Here is a 19943-nt window from a genome sequence, read left to right on the forward strand (position 1 = left end):
TTTGTGGGAACCAAGTTAACCGTAATTATTTATTTTTTCGAATCATAACTCTTGCGGCCGCATTAAACTCGCCCTCCTATGGATTTACTGCTGTTTTCATCGATTCGTCGTTTCGGTCGAGTCGATAAAGCGCCGCGTCAGAAGGAGACACATAGAGCAAAAGAGCGAGAAGTAGTGCATTTTGACAGCACGTCTGGGTTCGGGCTTGTTCCACGGGTCGCTGGTGTAGAGGGCTTGCGAATTATTGTTTCGTTCATTTTTCCAGCAGACAGACGTCGTAGCAAGCGTTGCTCCATTGGGAAAGTGCATTTCCAGATATCGGATAAGATCGGTAAAATCTACGACTAGGCGGGCGTTTCACAGTTAAAAAAGAGTTTATTTTTGTGTTGCTTATTGAAAAAGTTAATCCCAAAGTTCAGGCATTTACTTTCGATGCGAAGTAATCCATTCGCAGGGTAGTTTTCCGATGGACAAGCGACGACATGTTTGTCTCTGTGAATGTGTGCGTGTGTCCGGCGTGAATGAAATATAAATGCTTGTTTATAAAGCGAATCACATGAAAGTTTTGTTACAAGAAGCGTAATAATTAACAGAGCGCATAATTATTAAGCTTAAAAATCATCGCGAAGCGCCACAACCCAAGTAGGAAACAGCAAGCAGTACCGGTGGAATTGGGAAGCTTTGTTCCTCCTCCCGGCCATCGGAGTGTGTGTGGCTCTGTGCGTGTGTCTACGCGTGTATTTGTATATGTGACTTGTGCTGTCAAACGAAGCAGCATTAGCGGCGACAGTACCAACACCAAGCATCGACGGCGACGAAGTTAACGCGTTTCTTTACCTGAATTTCAGAACTACCATAGACTTTGCGCCCGCGTGATCGTCTAAGTGTAGTGTGTTTGCCATAGTTTCTACAGATCAGCTCGCCCATCTACTGCACTGCAAACATGGAGGTCGACCAGGAGTCGGGTGTGCTGCACTCGATTTTAAGCCCCGAAGAGCTGGGGGCCATTCCGGAAGCATCGATAAAAAAGATTGAAAGCGCGTGTGAAAAGAAGTTTGAGGACTTTCTGACCGCAAAAGCGTTGTGCGAAACGACAAAGACTGACCTAGGTAAGTGGGAGATGAGTTTGCCATTTCATAATGTTTTTTTTTTTTAATGTTCACGCGAGCGCCTGGCACCAATGTTCGTAGCTTCTTCTTTCACACGCCAACCTGTGTGTCGACCTGTCAAAAGGCTGCTATCCCGCTAGAAAATAAGCGGTCGACGCTCTTTGACGGCGCAAATTTGTTTGGTTAAGTTTATTTATGCCCAATTCTGCCCATCCCCCTTCCCGTGGAGCCGGGCAGTGTTCTATGCTGTTGTAGTGATGTGCACATTAATTTCAACGTTTTGCATCATTTTCCTCTTTTGTACTTGTAGAAAAAAGCAAAGCAGAGTATGAGAAACAAATAGAGCTGCTGACACTCAAGGCGGAAGATGAATCGGCCAAATATCACTCGTCCCAGCTAAGCGTGAAGGAGATGCGTATCGAGCTGGAGGACGTGAAACAGGAGCTTTGCAAGGCGAAGGAAAAGCTGTCCTCGAACGAGGTCGAAAACGATCGGTTCCGCAAGGAGCGCAACCAGGCGATGAATGAACGCGACGCCATGGACAGTGCGCTGAAGCGGAAGGAGCTGGAAGTCGAGCGGCTGCACCAGGATGTGCTCGAGCTGGAAAAGAAGCTGAAGTCGGCCAGCGTGGCCAAATGCGAAGCGCTGGCCAGGCTGGACGAGATCGTTAGCAAAGAGCACAGCCTTGAGTTTAAGGAGAAGCGCATGGATCAGGAGCTGTCGATGCGGGACCATCAGATCGCCCGCCTGACGCAGGACCTGGATCAGGCTTTGCGGGAGCTGCAGGGAATCCGGCGCGATCAGAACATCAAATCGTTGACGGTGGAGACGAAGCTGTCGGAAAAGAACGAAGAGCTGAAGATCGCTCACCAAACCAACACGTTCCTGACGGAGCAGAACACGGAACTGTCATCGAAGGTGGAGGAGCTGGCGACCAAAAACATGAAGCTGCGGACGGAAATGTCCACCATGATGGAGCACTACCGGAAGGAGCTGGATTCGCAGAACCGGCTCTGTGAGCTGCTGCAGCAGGACAAGCAGGACCACCTGGAGCAGACGAAAGAGCTCGAGTCGGCCATCACCGCCCTGCGCCAGATGCTGAACGAAGCGACCGAGTCGTGTGGCACGATCGAGACCGAGAAGAAGCAGCTCGAGCTGAAGCACGCCGAGGAGTTGGCCGGCCGGGACAAGTCGATCGGTGAGCTGCAGGAGGAGTTGAAACGCGCTAACGAGCTGCTTGCGGCAGCTCACGAGGAAAGCATAGAGCACGCGGTGGAAAAGATAGCCCCGTCGGCAGCTGCTACCAGCCGCATGCTGAAGACGGGTATGTCACTGACGGAGGTGTACACCCAGTACGTCCGCACAATGGAGCTGCTCCAGCAGGAACAGAAAGAGAATGGCAAGCTGAAGCTGCAGCTGCAGAACATCCTGCACGAGCTCGAGCAAAGTGCGCCGGAAATATCGCGCCAGCAGAACGAAAATCACAATCTAAGGGAGGCAAACGAGGAGATTACGCAGCAGCTCAACAATCTGATCGCGAAGAGCGGCGAAATGCACTCGGAGATGGCGGCAGTGCGGGAGAAAATGCGCATCGTGGAAGCGGAAAACAAAAACTTCCGCCAGGAGCGGGCGGATCTCAGCCGGCAGATCTGTCACCTGCTGAACGAGATCGAGAAGATGCAAAACGGTGTCATTGCGCCGGACATCGAGCTGGCGGGCACCGGCAGTCCGGGCGAGCTGATCTCAAAGAAGCTGGTGACGTTCTCCAACATCCAGGAGCTGCAGGACAACAACGTGAAGCTGCTGCTGGTGGTTCGCGATTTCAGCGCTAAGCTGGAGGAGATGGAAAAGGTGCACAACTCGATGAGTGCGGCCACGTACGAGGCGAAGCTGGAGGCATGCAACAAGCGCATCAACGAGCTGAAGGATACGGTGGAGAAGCATCGCAGCCTGCTGGAGCAGTGCAGCCAGCAGCGAGATCGGTACAAGAAAATGTACCACGATGCGATGCGCAGCTACAATCCCGCCTTCTCGACCGCCAGCATGAACGGCGGCAACATGCAGAGCGATTCAATGATGGACGGGCTGGATGAGGTACCGCTGGCCAACAGCAGCACGGCGAACGACACGAGCGTCGGCAACAGCAGCAATCAGCTGGCCGCAATCGTGGCGGAGAAGGAGCGCAAGGTGGCGGCGCTGGAGGCCAACCTGCAGGAGCTGCAGAAGGAGCTGGGTGGTGTGAAGAAGGAGTATGAGGCTTACCGGCGCGAGAAGCTGGCCAACGATAAGGCGGTCAATGAGCAGTTCGACAAGTTCCGTACCGAAATCCGCGAGCTTACCGCAAACAACGTGAAGCTGATGGGCACCAACGAATTCAACGCCGAGCAGAACCGCATGATATCGAAGAACATCACGACGTACAAGAACCAGATCACGGCGCTGGAGGAGCGTAATCGCAACTATGAAGGCACGATTGCCAAGCAGGAAGCCTCCATTATGTACCTGAAGGAGGAGGCGATGAGCGCACAGTCGAAGCTGGCCCGCGCCGAGGTACAGCTGGAGAATCTGAAGCAGGAATGCCGGATTCTAAAGGATAGCGAATCGCGCCTGCAGGCGGAACGGGAAATTCTGAACCGCGAACGCTGCAACCAGAATCTGCTGCTAAACAATCTGGAAATGATCAAGGTCAGCATGGAGCGGTCGGAGAACGAAGGCAGGCAGCGGCTCGAGTCCCGGCTCGACGAGACGTCGCGCGAATGTTCGGCCCTGCGGCGGCGGTTGCAAGAGGAGCAGGATCGGTTCCGGGAGCAGATGGCTTACCTGCAGCGGCAGGTCGAAACGGCACAGAAGCGGATGGACGAAGAGGTGGCGATCGCCGAGGGCCACCAGGCAGCGCTGCGAGAGGCTCGCGATGAGCTGGAGATCAAATCGCGCAAGATCGACGATCTGCAGCGCAAGCTGCAGGAATCGCTGGCTACGAACGACGAGGACAATCCCGTGACGCAAGCGAGACGAAAGATTCGCGAGCTCGAACAGGCCCTGGCGGAGAGTGCGGTCGAGGTGGAGTCACTGCAAGGGCAGCTGGCAACGGCCCAGGAGCACATCAAGCAGTACGCGCAGCTGTCCGAATCGGCCGAAAAGGAGCTGAAGGATCTGACGGAGCTGTACAATCGTACCAAGCAGACGAGCGAGCAGGAACTGGCGGCGGTGCGAAAGAGCGAGGAAGAGCTGAGCACTCAAGTGGATGAGCTGAAGACGCAAATATCGTTGAAGCTTACCGATGAGCAGCTCACCACCGGTGACCAGAATTCCGAACTGCACAAGGTGCAGCTGGAGCTCAAGAGCACGCTGGAAAAGCTGACCGCGCAATCGAACGAGCTGCGTCAGTATCGTGATAAAACCAACAACATGTCCGATGAGCTGCGTGCCTTGGGAGAGCGGTATTCGCGCGAGGTGACGGAGCATTCGACCGACATTACGCAGCTGGCAAAGCTGAAGGAAGAGATGCACCGCACGCAAGCCCAATTCGACGAGCTGAGAAAGCAGCGCGACCAGGCGCAGGAGCATCTGAAGACGAACGAAGAGTGCTGGAAAAATCGCGAACAGATGCTACGCACCGAAGTGTCCCAGCTCGAAGAACAGCTCAACAGCCTCAACTCGCAGAATGCGGCCCTGCACGACCAGATACAGAGCCTGAGCACTCGGTTCTCGATCAGTGCCGCGGCGCTCAACCAGTCGGCCGTCCTGTCCGAATCGGCGACCAATCCGGACGATTCGATGGGCGGCGCGGACGCTTCCATACTGAACCGCTCGCTGAACGACGAGGAGAAGCAATCGCTCGAACAGATGCTGCAGATCATCAAATACCTGCGCAAGGAGAAGGACATTGCGGTGGCCCGGTTCGATGTGCTGCGGTCGGAGAACGTGCGCATACAGTCGGAGTTCATGATGCTGCAAAAGAACTTTGACGAGTCGCAGGCGGAACTGAAGCAAATGCGCGAGAACGTCGACACCGAAACGGTAACCGCGGCCAAGCACGAGGAAATCCTGCGCAAACTCGACACGTACAACGCACTGACGGACAGCAACCGAGTGCTGAGGGAGGAACGGGACGGTCTGAACCAGAAGGTGCGAGAGCTGTCCCAGCGTTTGCTCGATGCAGAGGATAAGCTGTTCCCGCTCGAGGAAAAGGTGCGCGAACTGACGGTTAAGCTGGAATCTTCCACCAACGAAAATACGACCCTGCGTATGGATGTGGCGCGCCAGCGGCAGCGCATGACAACGCTGGTCGAACGTTCGTCGAAAACAAACTCGGACGACTGGAAGCGCATGCAGACGGAGCGTGAAAATCTCGCCAAAATGCTGATGGCCGAGAAGGAGCTGCTGAAGCAAGCGAACGAGGAGCTGAACACGCACAAAGTCGAGCGCACGAGACTGGAGGCGGAAATGGGCACCGTCAACAAGAAGCTGCAGTCGGCCAACGCGCTGGTAAAGAAGCTGTCGGACGATCTGGAAGCATCGGCCGTCCAGGCAACGGAGATCGAAACACTTCAGGCCGCGTTGAAGACTGCGGAAGACAACTTAGCGGATATGCGCATCAAGGAAGGCCAGATTCGAAAGATTGCCAAGCGCTACAAGGATGCATTCACGGAGCTGAAGCGTGAGACGGACGCGCGGAAGGAAGATGAAGCAGCAGCAGCAGCTGGAGGGGCAGGAGCAGCTGGTGCTAACGCGGCAGCCGGTGGTTCGTCCGGTGATGGCAACGCTTCCGCCGGTGATGCAGCGGCTGCAATGCAGGAAGCAGGAGCAGCGGCGGACTCGGAGGATATGCGCAAACAGATAGCGACGGCTACCGAAGAGATTGACACGCTGAAGAAGGAAAACGAGCTGCTGCGGGCGAAGCTGGAGAAGGCCGAACGCGGCATGGACATTATGAAGGATGCGAAAAACCGCATCCTGGCCCTGACGGAGCAGAAGAACAATGCGGCACGGGAGCTGAACGCGGTGAAGTCGCAGATGCAGCAGCAGCTGGATCAGATGCGCGAGGAAACGGACACGCTGAAGGCACAGTACGAGGGGCGCGTGACGCGCTGCGAGAAGGAGAATGCGGACGCGGACCGCGAAAGCAAGGACGCGATCAGTCGGCTAACGAAGGAAAACGAGCAGCTGACGATTCGATTGAACCAGCTGAATCGGCAGCTGGGATTGCAGCAGGCGGTGGCCAAACCGACGACCAGCGCAGTTGGTGCGGGCGCGTCCGACAAACCGGTGGGCGAAAGTCCCCGCACGGCGAACGTGAAGCCGATGGCCGGGCCCAGCCAGCAGCAGTCGGCTACGGTTACGCCGAGGCGGGTGAGCGAAACGCCGCTGGCCAGCATCCGGCCGATGGCTGTGGGTAGTCGCACCGCCGCCGTGCTCCCGACGAGCCAATCGAGCAGCGCAAACGTTGCGATCGTGCAGGGTTCGTCGGCGTCCGCAACGGTGTCGACCAGTCCGGCGCAAGGGGTCAGCGTATCGGGTGGATCCGCGGCAAGTACTGCACCGTCCGGTAGCGGCAGCACCAGCAGCAGCAGCGCCGGTAGCTCCCTAGTGGCAGGTAGTGGAGGAAGCGGACCGGCTGGAGTGTCCGGTACACCGTCGACCAGCGGTCTCACCACAGCGCTCGTTCCGCCCCAGCAGCAGCAGGTGCACAGTGCAACCGCGACCAGTAGCAGCAGCACCAGCAGCAGCAGTTGCAGCGCCACTGGCGTCACCAATCCGATTGGTTTGAACGAATCGATATCCTCACCGACAAGCTCGCACACCGACTACATGCCGGCGACCAGCTCGGCCAGTGTGGCCGTTGCAGCAGTGCCGCCAATGGGCACCGCTTCCACTTCCACGGCCGAAAGCTCTTCCTCGTCTTCCAGCACGTCCACGCATGCGGAGGGGGAAAATGCACCGCAAATCGCTAGACCGGACGACCAGGCCCAGCAGCAACAGGTACAGCAGGCCGCCGTAGCTATGGTGATGCCCCATGTGGAAGGAGTTGTTGGCCAGCAACAGACACCGCAGGCTCATCTGTCGCAGCAGCAGCCGCAATCGGCGGTACAGCTTCAACCACTGCAGCAGCAACAGCAGCAGCAACAACAGCAGCAACAGCAGCAGCAGCAACAGCAGCAGCAACAACAGCTCCAACAGCAGCAGCAACAACAGCAGCAGCAGCAACAACCGCAGCAGCAACAGCTACAGCAGCAACAACCACAGCAGCAACAGCTACAGCAGCAATCATCAGCTCAAGTAAGTGGCTAGTTACTTAATCGAGCGATGTAACGTGAAGAAAATGATTCAGTCTCATACCAGAAGCAATTGACCTTAAATCTTTGGAAACATGAATAAGATCTCATCATTTAGTTAAGAGAAATCAGCCTTCAATTCTTCAATTACAACATGTTTTATACCGCTTTATATATTCACTATGTTGTATTCATGCTCTTCTGTCTTTTTAATTGTTATAGGCATCCTCCAGCAACACCGTAACCACTACACAGGCCGGTCACAAGCGACCCCGCGACGTAGAAGGTGACAGTTCGACCGATAACGCTGGCCAACAGTTGGTCAGTAAGCCAGCGCCGGCAAAAAAGCGCCTTCGATTGGTGCAAGTGGCAGCAGACGGGTTCCAGGTAAGGGTTACCAAGGCAATAAGCACACTATCAATGAGTGTTTTCATTGGACGCATTGTTTCTCTCTTGCGCAGGGTGTCAGTGAATCTGGCTTAGATGTTGAGTATCAAGTGCCGACATCTTCGCAGCGCGATCAAGAGGACGACATAATCGTGGTAGACTCCGAGGAGGAAGACGACGATGATGATGACGACGAGGAGGAGGAGGACGTTGTTATGGCTGACGAGGGTACGGCCGAGGCGGATGACGGTCCGTTCGATGCGTACGAAACGGAGGAGCTGGGCGTTGCCGGCGGTGTTGGTGCGTACGACGAAGGCGAAGGGCCGGACATCGACGAGGATAACAACATCCAGTCCGCCAACAATGAGGTCGACGTGGACGAAGACGAAGCACCGAATCCGTGCGGTACCACCTCAACCACCTCCACGTCGACGTCCTCCACCTCGTCGTCCACGCTGTCCGCCAAGGTAATGGATACGACAGCGGACGTGGAAACAAGCAGCACCAGCAGCTCGACCGTACCCGCCGGCGGCAGTTCCGTTGCCGTAGCCGGTGCCTCCACCTCTACGGAACCGTCCTCCGCTGTCGAAAGCGGCGCCAGCACAAGCTCGACAAGCGGTGGCAATACATCGAACGATGCGCAACAGCTACCGCAGATCCAAAGCACTACCGGGGCCAGCCACGGCGAAGCATCTGCTGCCGGTCAGCAATCGTCTTCCTCTTCCTCGTCAGCCCTACCGTCGGGCGCCGCTGCGTCCTCGACGGGAGCTGGCAGTACCGCGGCCCAATCGCAGGCAGCGGTAGCAGCAGCAGCATCAGCTGTGGCGGTCGGTGGCAGCGGCGTTTCCGCCGCACGGCAGGTGGTCAATCCGCTCAGTCGCCAGCAGCAGCAGGCGGCTCATCTCATGCTGATGCAGCAAAACTACGACCACCACGAGGGTGCGGACGATCGCATCGTACCGAGCACACCGACATTGTACGCGCCTCGACGAACAGATGGGTAAGCAGAAACATGCACAGAAAGACCGTAAGTTACCGTGTGAGATATTTGGGCTGATTGTTGGTATATAGCATCATCTCTTCGCTGGGAATGAAAAGCTCTTAACGTTTTCGTTTTTCCTTTTGGTCCATTTGCTTCAGCAGCAAATGTTGTTAAATGAGTTCATTGCTTGTTTTCTTATTATATTGGCCACTCATACCCGTTCATGCTTTTGTATTTGCAAACTAATAGTAAATCTTACGAGATTTAGACTTTACCCTCTGTATCCTATTTCATAATGATTTGTTTTGTTGTATTGAATGATTACTATCAACTTTGCTCAGTGTTACTAGGGAAACGTTCGTCATCGGTACGTGTTGTCATTAAATAGTACACTAATAACATCATAAACATTTCAAATCAAGCTTGAATTTGACCTTTGTAGCTCTTCATATTGCCTCATTTCAGCAACAACTAAAATCATACATTAAAACGTACTCTTTTCGACCTTTCGGTGGTATTAATTTTGGTACACAAAAATTCGCATTAAAGATCCCCGCCATATACAACTATTATCACATATGATGGAGCATGTATTCGACCGGTGTTTTGGTGCTGTCACAGCACAATTTTTAATTAATATTTTTTAACACGTTGATTGTGGCAGCACGAAAGGAGGAAACATGGCACATTTAATTGCTCAACACATAAGTTTAATTTCCAGTTCAACGTGCATGGACAGAGTCAACGTGTTAAACAAGGAAACACATCGATCGTAATCATGATCTCTAGTGGAGGAATGGAATGTATTATTTTAATGATTTGATTCTTAAACACGAAAACTGAGAGCTTTGTGTTTTTTTAGTAAGAAACTCTCATTCTAACCACGTCTCTCTATCTCTCTTTCTCTCTTTCTTTGTTCTCAACATTTTGCATACGCCCTAGGCCATAAGACACATCGCCCACGGGGAAGAGAATGGCACACTCGATAGCACACTTTTAGCTTGTTTCTTTCGATTATTATTATTTTTTTGTGAACCAGTAAAGAACTCACTTCAGATAATGCCACGAATAGATAAAAGTTAGAAGTCACTGTGTAAGGTCCAGAAATTCAGGTAGAACAAGGGCCAGAGTTGCACACTGTTCAGATATTGAGGATAGCTTATTCTGTCCCTGTGGGTCAGCTTATTTCGGGGCGGTCCCATGGCACAGTCGTCAACACGCACGACTTAACAACGTGCCCCTCATATGCGACCGTCTCCCCGTAGCCAGGTACTGACTGTATCCGGCTGCGTGGTTCTCAATAAGTTTCACACGACTGTCAAAGGCCAACATGACCACGTAGGTCGTTACGCAAATAAGAAGAAGAGGAGGTTATTTCTGGTGTGTTTCTACTATATATACACAATACATATGCTATGTTTTATGATTACAAATCGCATTCAACGAATAGATAATTTGCCGTCAAGCCCTTGTTAAAGCATTCCAAACATTCGCGTAGTAGTGGATTAAAAGAAAAAAACTGCAGTTTTATCTATTCTTTTCCCTTTTTTACTACTAGGCACTAGATAGCTAGGCGCTGAATGGAAAACACTTTTTAAATATGTTAATGTTTTCACCATCTTAGGTCATTGATAAATTGCTTTACTGTTCCAAATTACATTCGTAGGAAAATGGGAAGAGAAATCTTTCGACAAACATATTCTTTTACTAGGCTCTAATTAAGTTTACTCACCAAAATTGGTTTGAAAACGCTCAAAGCGCACCGCAACATCTTCGTACTATAGACGGTGTCTCGAATCGCTCCAAGAATATACCGTTTTCCGGGTCAGTTTTCAGTATTACCAGCATTTTTTAACGCTCACAAGATGTTTTTCAACCGCTGGTCATATATTTGTGACAGCAGAACTGTTGAAAAATATCTCGCAAGTGTTGAACAATGTCGCTAACATGTTAAACTGTCCCTGAAAACGATGTAAGATATGTTTTGATTTCCATTTATACTATACTTAGTTGCGCTCCTTGAGACTTAACAGGGATTATTACATTTCTGAGCGTGTTTAATCTAATTTTAAAATGAGCACAAGTCAAATAAACTGACTTCTTTTAGTGTTAGGTGAAGAATTTTTAATAGCGTACAACAGTGTGTGGCAGTTTAGCTTTAATAGGAATCTTGTTTGTTTATCCGTGAAAATTGTATAGGCGTCGTGTGTATGTTATAGGTGTTTAGAAGTAAGTTTAAAACAGAACAGTTAGACTATACTAGGGTACATATGATTAAATTCTCCAATATATACGTAAACACACGCTCCGATATACTCACCACCCTATCTGATATAGCAGTCATTGGTGGAACATTATCCACAAGGAAAGAAAATTAAAACAGCAGATATTCTTGCTTTTTATGCACGTAGAGAACTGTTGTTATCTGGTGTTGTAAGCAGCAATGTCCGAAAATAAAGCCATCATCCCAAAAAAAATCACATTCCACTGGTTGTGTTTGTACACAGTAATTCCTATTCCTGTAGAGACACATCGATCGAGACAAGAGAGAAAGAGAGACATTATGCGAGAGAAGATCGCGAGAAAAGTAAAATATAAAATACGACGTTTTGCTTTGATCATTTCAATCGTTTCGGTTTGTGCTTTACACTTCAAAGGAGGCTCCTTTTTTAACCACCCTTAAGCGCTAGCCCTTCAGAAGTATCCAAACGGGCGGCCTTGCTTCGCATGTAACGCTGTTATGGGTCATGCTACCGTTACCTTTAGCTAATGAGGAACACTTAATGAAGGTGTTACAATGTTTTCTGCTGTGTGATATTATAGTTATGATCATTTTTACTTATCCGGCGCTAAAAACATGCCTTGTAGGCTCGCTTACAGCCGTTTAGCTGTTTAGGGATCGTTCTTTAGTTAGTCTAGTTATGTCGTTTCCTCCAATGTGAGTGTGTCTGTGTGTGTGGCATACACTAAATGCGCGTTATGTGTGTTCTGTTCCCATTTCCGGTCCGCTTTCAGCTTCAGCGTAGGTTCGCCGCATCCGCAGGTACCAACTGCCCGCTTTACGTTCAGCGAAACGTCGGCCAGCCGTCAGTCGGTCGGTGTGGTACCGACCAGTGGTGGTAGTGGTGTGGCCGGCGGCAGCAACGTCAGCTTACCGGAAGGAATCGACGATACCCGCATTGATCTGTCCCAGCTGGACGAAGCAACGGTGGCCGGCGGTAGTGGACGCAGCGTACCTACAACGCCGCAGCATACGACCCACTCGTCGTCGGAACATTCCATAATGGGTGGCCTGTCGGCGGCGGCCGCGGCAGTAGCAGCCGGTGGGCCGACTAGCAGTGGCGAAAGCCAAGTGCCCGACATTCTTGTCTCGGGTGCTAATATCGGAGGTGAGTAGAGGGTGAGGTGGTGGTTGTCTTGTCACTTGTCACTAAAGCTACGTTTGTCTATTTGTTCTGTGTTCTTGTCTCCCGCCTTTTGTGTGCACTTTGTTGCACTTGTCTGCGTTTCGCGGTACCGACGAATATGTGGCCCTAACGTGTGCAGACGGTTACATCCCAGAGTCAACAACGAGCAGCTCGATCGATCCACTGTATTCCTCCGAAGCGCAGGCGTCCACCGATGCCGGCGGCCCGGGGGCGCTTGAACGCAGCGAACGAGAGCTGCTGGAGGAAGATGACGATCTGGTCGATGGTGGCGATTCGCGCAGCATCGGTGCGGAAGCTAACGCTACCATCGGCGGGGACGATGTGGACGACGATGACGTGGACGGAGACGTAGATATGGAGGAGCACAATACCAGCACCAGCACCACCGCCAGCACGTCTACGGGCAAGCCACGCGGAGGGCCGGCATCGGCGGCATCAGCTGGGTCGCAGTCAACTACAGCGGCTCCGAGCACATCGGCCGCCAGTTCGGAATCTCCTGCCACCGGCACGGCCCAAGCATCGGGCTCCGCCAGCGGCAGCGGATCTTCGTCCGCCCCGCGTAAAAACGAAGCCGATGCCGGTGCTGCCGACGATGGTGTCAGCTCCGAGGGTGAACATCTGAACAAAAGTTTAGTTCAGTCGCCGGTAAGTAGTAGTGAGCTTCCGGTGGTGGGAGATGTGTTGGCAGGAGATTGACAAACGATTTGTGTTCGTACTTTTTTTGTTTTGCCACAGATGGAAGAAAGCAGCGAGGCTGATGTGTTGGAAACTCCGAGCAGCAACATGCGCTTGCGCTCTTCCTCCACCATTCCACGCGCAGCGACGAATGCAACCACCCGACGGGCCCGTCGTATACAGCCACGGACTCTGAATCGAATGCCTTGGGACGAAGGCAGACGTAAGCTTTTACCCGATCAATGAGCTGCTGGGCTGAAGTCAATAGCTAATGGTTTTCTTCTTCTTTTTTTTGTTGTTGTTGTCCTGTGCCTCCTTCCAGCAAATCGCTCCGTTGCCCAGTCGATGGGATCTCCTCCGCAGGGTGGGCATCACTACCAACCTCCTCACATGATGCAGCAACATATGCATATGCAGCAGCAGCACCAGCAGCAGCAACAGCAGCAGCAGCAGCAGCAACAACATCAGCAACAGCGACAGCAGCAACAACAGCAACAACAGCATCCGCAATCGAGACGCGGAAATCAACGTGGTCGTGGAAGACGCTCGAATGCTTACCGATATCAGTAAATCTGTGTGGAACTGTGGTGGACGGTCGTTTATTACGTCCTGCACTTAGTTAAGCCCCGTACTCTATATACTACTCTACATACAGCTCAATACAGCTGTAGCATCGATGCCGGTGGGACCGTGCCGCACCGCCTACTACTACTACTACTACCGCTCACAATGTTGATTCCTATCGCGGGTAAAGTTCGCGGCTTAGCTTATGAAGCGAATTAAAAGACAAACGTTCTGCATTCGACGAATGCAGGGAGAAGGCAAAACACATTCACAAACGAGAGGAGTGGCAAGTTTAATCATTTCAAAAAATGTGTCCCGATGGAATTACTTGTAGATTCGCTAGCGTTAAGGGGCGCCCCTCATGTTTTGTGCTAAGGTGTGCTAATTATAATGATTTTCCCTTTGTAAACTTAGTGTGTCGAGCATCAGAAGAGCCCGCCAGAGAAGATGGATTCGTTCTTCGCACAAGTATAAATGGTCAGCGCGCTAATGATGATCAGCTAGCTCTGTGCGTAGGTAGACATGTACCGCATTAAGCGTAGAATTAAAAATGAAATATAGAAAGTAAAAATATCTGGCTGATTAATGGTGGTGTGTTAAGGGAAATGTTTTTTTCACGAAAGAATATTAAAAAATATTTCGCTTCGCAAACTATTTAGTCAGCAAATGAGTACAAAGGGGTTTTGTTTCGTAATAAATGACAAAACGATTTATATACTTCACACTTTCATTTTTATTCACACTTTTTTCAAGTTCTTCACACATAAAAATCTTCCAAAACTCAAGCTCGGTGCAAAAAAAAGTATAAAATTGTGAAAAGCAAAAGCCAACCACACACACACACACACGGGCAAGTAAGGCAGAAAATGATCTTAAACCAGGGAAAATCATAGTAATCAGTCTACTGTCTCTGAAATGGCCGTAGCACGTTGCTGGGCCGTGGCAGGCGAACCGCCGCCGTTTGGTTTCGCCGACGCGCCCATCCAGGCTTTGCCGTCGCGCACCGATTGCCTGGTGCCGCCGGAGCTTTTGTCCGCGATGGAGAGCGCTTTCTTCGAGTTCTGCACAAACTCCATCAGCCCGCGGGACATGTAGTACGGGCGGCTTATTCCATCGTTGCTCTCACAATCTTCACAGAAGCACAGGAAAATTGTATCGACCGTCATCTAAACACACAAAGAGAATCAGAGAGAGAGAGAAAGAGGTTTGATGTTAAACGCAAAACAAACACCACACGATTCAGTATCTCCTGTGACAGCCTTACCTCGTACACGGTCATAAAGCAGTGCGCCACCAGATAGGCAAAGATACCGACCAGTATCAGCGGTACGTACGGATGATGCAGGCCAACCTTTTTCTGGATCAGTTCCACCCCAATCAAGCCAGTGGCCACCACCACAAACACCTTCGCCAGCACCAGCACGAAATCGCCGACCGAGTTGATGGCAAACACGCGCAGCGCGTTGTTGGTGAGCAGCCGGAAGGCGTTTCTGCCCGCCTGGCAGAACGGGTCGCCGTGCATCGCCGTCAGGATGTAAGCGTTGCGCGTCAGGTACTGCAGGAACCGCTCGAAACACTGCAAGCAGCACTGGCAGCAGTCGAACAGGAAGCTGGTGACGCGGTTCTGCGGATTGCGCACCGAATGCTGGGTGCGGCGCAAAAGTAAGAGGGTAAAAATTGTATTAAAAATAAACAACGCATTACAGAGATCCCGGCCGTAGCGTACCATCAACAGTTTCAGCATCGCCCTCAGGAACTGCACCAGTGCGATCACGAACGAACCAAGCGCCACCGTGCCGAGATGATAGCGCAGCAGGTTGCAGTAGCTGCGCCCGATCGGATTGCTCAGGTTGGATTTGTTGCGCGTGAAAAACCAGCCGGCCACGGCGCCGGCAATGACCATGTGCTGGCAGCCGATCACGAACTGGCAAAACCACAGGAACGCGAACAGATTGTACCAGCGCGTGAACAGCATGGTGGAGTCTTTCACGTACTTGGCGCTGTTGTTGCTTTCCACCACCAGCATGCCGGCACTTTCGATCCACACCGTGAAGTAAACGTACAGCACTATTACCGCCGCAATGGTGGCGAACGTCTGTGAAGAGAGACAACAGTAATAAGTAGGCTAGAGCCCCTGCGCGTGTTTCTTACGAACAAGTACGCACCAAAATCGGTTCCGCCAGCAGGAACGGCATGCTGGCGATCGCTTTGCCCGCCTCCTTGAACAGCTGCACCACGAGCTTGATCCGCTTGCGCATCACCAGTATGACGAGGTACACGAGCAGCGTGGCAACCGTGGCCGCGATTGCATAGTACAGCCAATTGTTCATCCGCATGCGGGAGGAATCGGCCGCACTGGGCGGCAAATGTTCCGCTTCGTACTGCCACCGCAGCCACAGCCAGATGGTGCCGGCCGTGCAGGCCAGTACGACGGCCAGCAGCACCAACCACACGATCAGGCCCGGTATCACGCGCAACAGCACGAGCGTGAGCAGCGAGAAGGCGAACGCTGTCACCGCTAGCCACACCATCTCCCGGTGGCACGCTTCCAGGTCCTCGGACACCTCCTGGAAAAAGTTGCGCAATCCGGTGCGCGTTACCACCTCATCCGTTGGGTTGCTCTTCCGGATGCAGCGGTTGAGAAAGGGTTTACTGGAATAAAGGGGGAGAGGGGGACAGGACTCATTTATATTAGTGTATGTTCGCGGTGGCGATCATTATGCAGGATGGAAATGAACGTACAAGCCTTCAATTTCGTCGCAACTCGAGACGCACATGCGATGTAGATCGCTTTCGGTCACCCCGGATCCTTCCACCAGTAAAAACGGCTCCTTCGATCGATCCGCTCCCTGTGAACGATTTCATTCAAATCAGAATGGGGTGAAATGTTAGGCAATCCTTTTTTCCATTAACGCCATTAACACATAATACGCCGGGTGAGTGACCATTTCTGTACGACTCTTACCACTAATGATTGACTATGAGTCGTCTGTTTGGTTTCAATATTCCTAAACTATACTCTAAACCATAACTAACTATTTTTTTCTTTTTTTGACAAATTGTCTATAACACAGATATGTGAAAGCTTACATCATTAAATGCATAAAACTAACATGTTCAGTATCACCCGTACCTCTAACTTGGTACTACACGCGACCTAAAGCATTCGTGGGGATGGGGACCTACCTTGCACGGCAGACTCTGGTCCGGCTTGTTGTCGCGCCCACAGACATTGGCACAGTCATCGTACCCATTTATTATGCGATAGATATCTCCAAACGCCATGCAGTAGATAATGAGCACCAGCTGCGGTAAATGCCAAACAGACATATGTTACCACCACGGAATGGTTTTTATTTTCGGAGAAATTATGCACACAATGGATCTTTTCACTAGGTCATGTCCATGGCACTCATTCCTGGTATTGGAGCAGTTGTGGACAGTTGTGACATCGTAATGAGTTGTTCAAGGATGGGGATTTTAACCGACTTAAGTGGAAATAGGAGTTATGATCAAGCTCCTGCGTTCCTGAACGGGACAGATTCTAACTAGAATATACATTACAAGTTTCCAGTCAGAGTGAAAGAATATGACTAATTCACCGACCGATTTCAAACTACCGCCTGTAATCGATGTTGTTCCGGTTCCAGCAATTAGTCGCTCAGGGGCACTTACCAGAATTAAAATGAAGGCCGCTTTTATGGCAATAAACATGATGTCCGTGCAATGCCGGTCGGCACGGAATATATTAACCGACTCATCGCTGCTCGGTGACGGGGATTTAGAATGCTGGGGAAAAAAAATGGAAGGCACAGAAATATGAACTGCCACTTTGAATACGCCATCAGATACGGTTACTATTTCCGAAATACGCACATCGAACGATTCCCCCGGTGACACCTTATCCGTCCGGCTGGACAGGCAGCAACAGAACTGCTGCATTTCTAATTGCGTCCGTCAGTAGGCGGAGTACTGTTAATTCTTTTGCGGTTTTTAAAGCACTCTCCGATGTGTCACATCCAACGATCCCTTCGCTTGTGCATTATGAAATTATCCGATTCGAACGATTCTTCCGGCTGATTTACCGGATGCACTTGTTTTCACTTGGTACTACAACTCCAAATCTGGAGTCATCACTGTATAGATGAAAAACTATAGAATTGCTATTAGATTTTCAAGGATCACTCCCTAGTGACGGAAGTGTGTATGTAGTTGCCTAACCCTTGGAACGTTTCACAGCACACTAAACTAGCACATATATCCTGCCAACGCCTACTGCGTGCAACCCCAAACTCCTCTGGGGGCGCTCGGATTCGTATAGCAACGGAAACGGTGTTGTGGGAGGGGTTTTACGAGGTGCGGAAAATAATGATACATACACACAAATACCATCGAATGCACTTCACGCCACACAACTAACACACCAGAGCGGACACAACAAATGGACATGAACCTTAACAGGGGCAAGTAACATGTCAGTAACTAGTAGACAAACAAAACAAAAAAAAAAAACCGAATGCTCCCAAACATTTGCGTATCTAAGGACACGTGCATTCAGCGATGAAGCGAAGTACATATTATTGTCTATCGGACCTTATTGTTCCACTATGTTCGGGGGGAAGGTGGTGGGTGGATTGATACGGTATTCTATGTTCACTGGCATGAGAACAAGCATGCCAAACGGAAGCGTGTGTATCACCTCATATCGCGACGATCGACAACGATTGACTAAGCGCAAACAAACGTAGCAAGGACTTTGAAATTTGATTCCCGCGATACGCGCGCGCTTCGTGCTTGGCGCGTAAACGCAAACGGTAATCGCGTTCTCGTTCCACACCATACACTACACACAAACACACATTGCGAAGCATTTTATTATGACAACACCCTACCCAGGTTGCAATGCCAGGTTCAGCCCTCCAGAGCCGTCATTACAGAGTGGTAGCGGTGAAACAGCATTAGAAGAAAAAAAACTGTGAGCTTTGTAACAGTTTTGTCCCTTGTTTTATGAAATGAGGAAAATATCGGCCCAGCCATTACTATCTTTTTGATGAGGTCACTAAACATCGATTAATATGTGTTTCCGTTGAAGTCTATTACACGCTTACAGGGTTTTCCAGGAGTTCTCATAGCTGTGGGACACTTTATTGACTCTTTCTTAAGTGAAATGAACTTAATGTACCAAGAATTGGACTCTATAGCATCCTTTCTGAAAAATCCAATAGGAATTTATAAGAATCCTGTCCAAAACTAATGCCATAGAGTCCAATTCCCATCATATCAAGTTCACATCCTATAAGAAAGAGTCGAGAAAGTGACTCCGCAACTATGAGAACCCCTGGAAAACCCTGTATAGATGCATTTTAATTTCCCAATATCAAGCATTGGCTTTCAATCGAACGCATAATGTATGGGATAGAATTTAATTAAATATTGGGACCGTTGAATTAAACTCAAACAAATTAGCTCAAACACTAGCCGCGTAGCACGACACGATTACCAGTATTCGCGAAAATAAAAAGTAATTTATTGTCCCGTTATGCATAATTAATACACTTTTCCTACCACCGACACCACCGGATGTTCCACTACGAACGTTCACACATGAAAATCGATCTTGCTGTTGCAACACAGACACACAGAACACACAGAAGGAATACACTACTTGAAACGAATTACCCGCCTGCACTCAAAATGGATAAACTCACGTAAAATGCATCAATCAATGGCTAGAGCATCGCAAAGTGCAGTATCCTTTTGTTTTGCGCCACAACAGCGTCCTTTCGTGATATAACTGTGTGGCGTGTGGGTCTGACTGGGTTGCTTCCCGGGGCTTCTTACACAGCGAACCTGCGACTACTGCGACGACTATCAGTCTTCCTTGCCGAACGACCAGGCGGCAGGCAACTGAACGCTCTGCACCCTTGGCGACCAACCTTCTATCGCACCAGTCGTTTGTCGTCGTACAGTCACAGGACGCATGCCGGTGGATGGGAAGGCGTTTTTCGCGATCTCCATCCACACACAGCCACAGAGCACACAGCAAAAAAAGGGAGTCCCGAGTCCCAATATGCAGCCAACGCACAAGAAGAAGGGAGTTGCTGTTTCCCGAAGTTCCACACACACATACAGGTCCCCTCAACCTCTCGCAAGCAGTAACAACTACTCTGCAAATGCGCGCGCCCCAATTGCATAGCTACCGGGTGGCTTGATGGTAACCATGGTATTGCGAGGAAAATAAAACATACGCTCATAGATACACACACACACACAACTGTGCCCGCTGCAAACCCGCACGGGGCCGTAGTAACACGTTTTGTCGAATCACGGCGCCAGACAACCCCCCCGCCCGACAACAACCCTGCTAAGGACCCCGCGCTCCTGGGCATGTGGAGTGGGAGAAGAGCGAAGGCACAGTTTTAGCAATCAATGTAATGTTTGCTTTGGTGTTTGTTTACTAGCAATTGATTTTATTTTAGAACTACGTTAGCGAGATGCAATAAAAATAAAGCGCAATTGGGAA

At 50.7% G+C, this 19943-nt stretch overlaps 2 protein-coding genes across 7 annotated transcripts; one reads left to right on the top strand and one right to left on the bottom strand.

The window, feature by feature from the left end:
* Positions 1-226: 226 nt before the first annotated feature.
* Positions 227-14006, top strand: LOC1281420 (nucleoprotein TPR). Of its 4 annotated transcripts, XM_321328.6 has the most exons (9): positions 227-331; positions 849-1109; positions 1420-7388; positions 7607-7771; positions 7846-8771; positions 11769-12142; positions 12300-12826; positions 12917-13079; positions 13179-14006. In XM_321328.6, the coding sequence occupies exons 2-9, from the start codon at positions 944-946 to the stop codon at positions 13424-13426; spliced, it is 8538 nt and encodes a 2845-aa protein (XP_321328.6). In that variant the 5' UTR covers positions 227-331; positions 849-943; the 3' UTR covers positions 13427-14006. The 4 variants fall into 4 exon arrangements, with proteins under 4 accessions (XP_321328.6, XP_061500309.1, XP_061500311.1 ...); XM_061644325.1 differs by having other exon boundaries at positions 231-1109; positions 12315-12826; XM_061644327.1 differs by lacking the exons at positions 11769-12142; positions 12300-12826; positions 12917-13079; positions 13179-14006 and adding an exon at positions 9696-11233 and having other exon boundaries at positions 231-1109; positions 7846-8798.
* Positions 14007-14129: 123 nt separating this feature from the next.
* Positions 14130-19640, bottom strand: LOC1281419 (choline transporter-like protein 1). 3 transcript variants are annotated; one of them, XM_061644334.1, is made up of 9 exons: positions 19129-19613; positions 17297-17572; positions 17096-17209; positions 16607-16726; positions 16163-16269; positions 15586-16072; positions 15147-15515; positions 14685-15065; positions 14130-14586 (listed from the first exon to the last, which is right to left on the bottom strand). In XM_061644334.1, exons 2-9 carry the CDS (start codon positions 17360-17362, stop codon positions 14317-14319), a joined length of 1914 nt encoding a protein of 637 aa, XP_061500318.1. In that variant the 5' UTR covers positions 17363-17572; positions 19129-19613; the 3' UTR covers positions 14130-14316. The 3 variants fall into 3 exon arrangements, with proteins under 3 accessions (XP_061500318.1, XP_061500319.1, XP_321327.6); XM_061644335.1 differs by lacking the exon at positions 19129-19613 and adding an exon at positions 18986-19093; XM_321327.6 differs by lacking the exon at positions 16607-16726 and having other exon boundaries at positions 19129-19640.
* Positions 19641-19943: the final 303 nt, after the last annotated feature.

The sequence above is a fragment of the Anopheles gambiae genome, chromosome 2, assembly GCF_943734735.2.
Source record: "Anopheles gambiae chromosome 2, idAnoGambNW_F1_1, whole genome shotgun sequence".
NCBI lineage: Eukaryota > Metazoa > Arthropoda > Insecta > Diptera > Culicidae > Anopheles > Anopheles gambiae.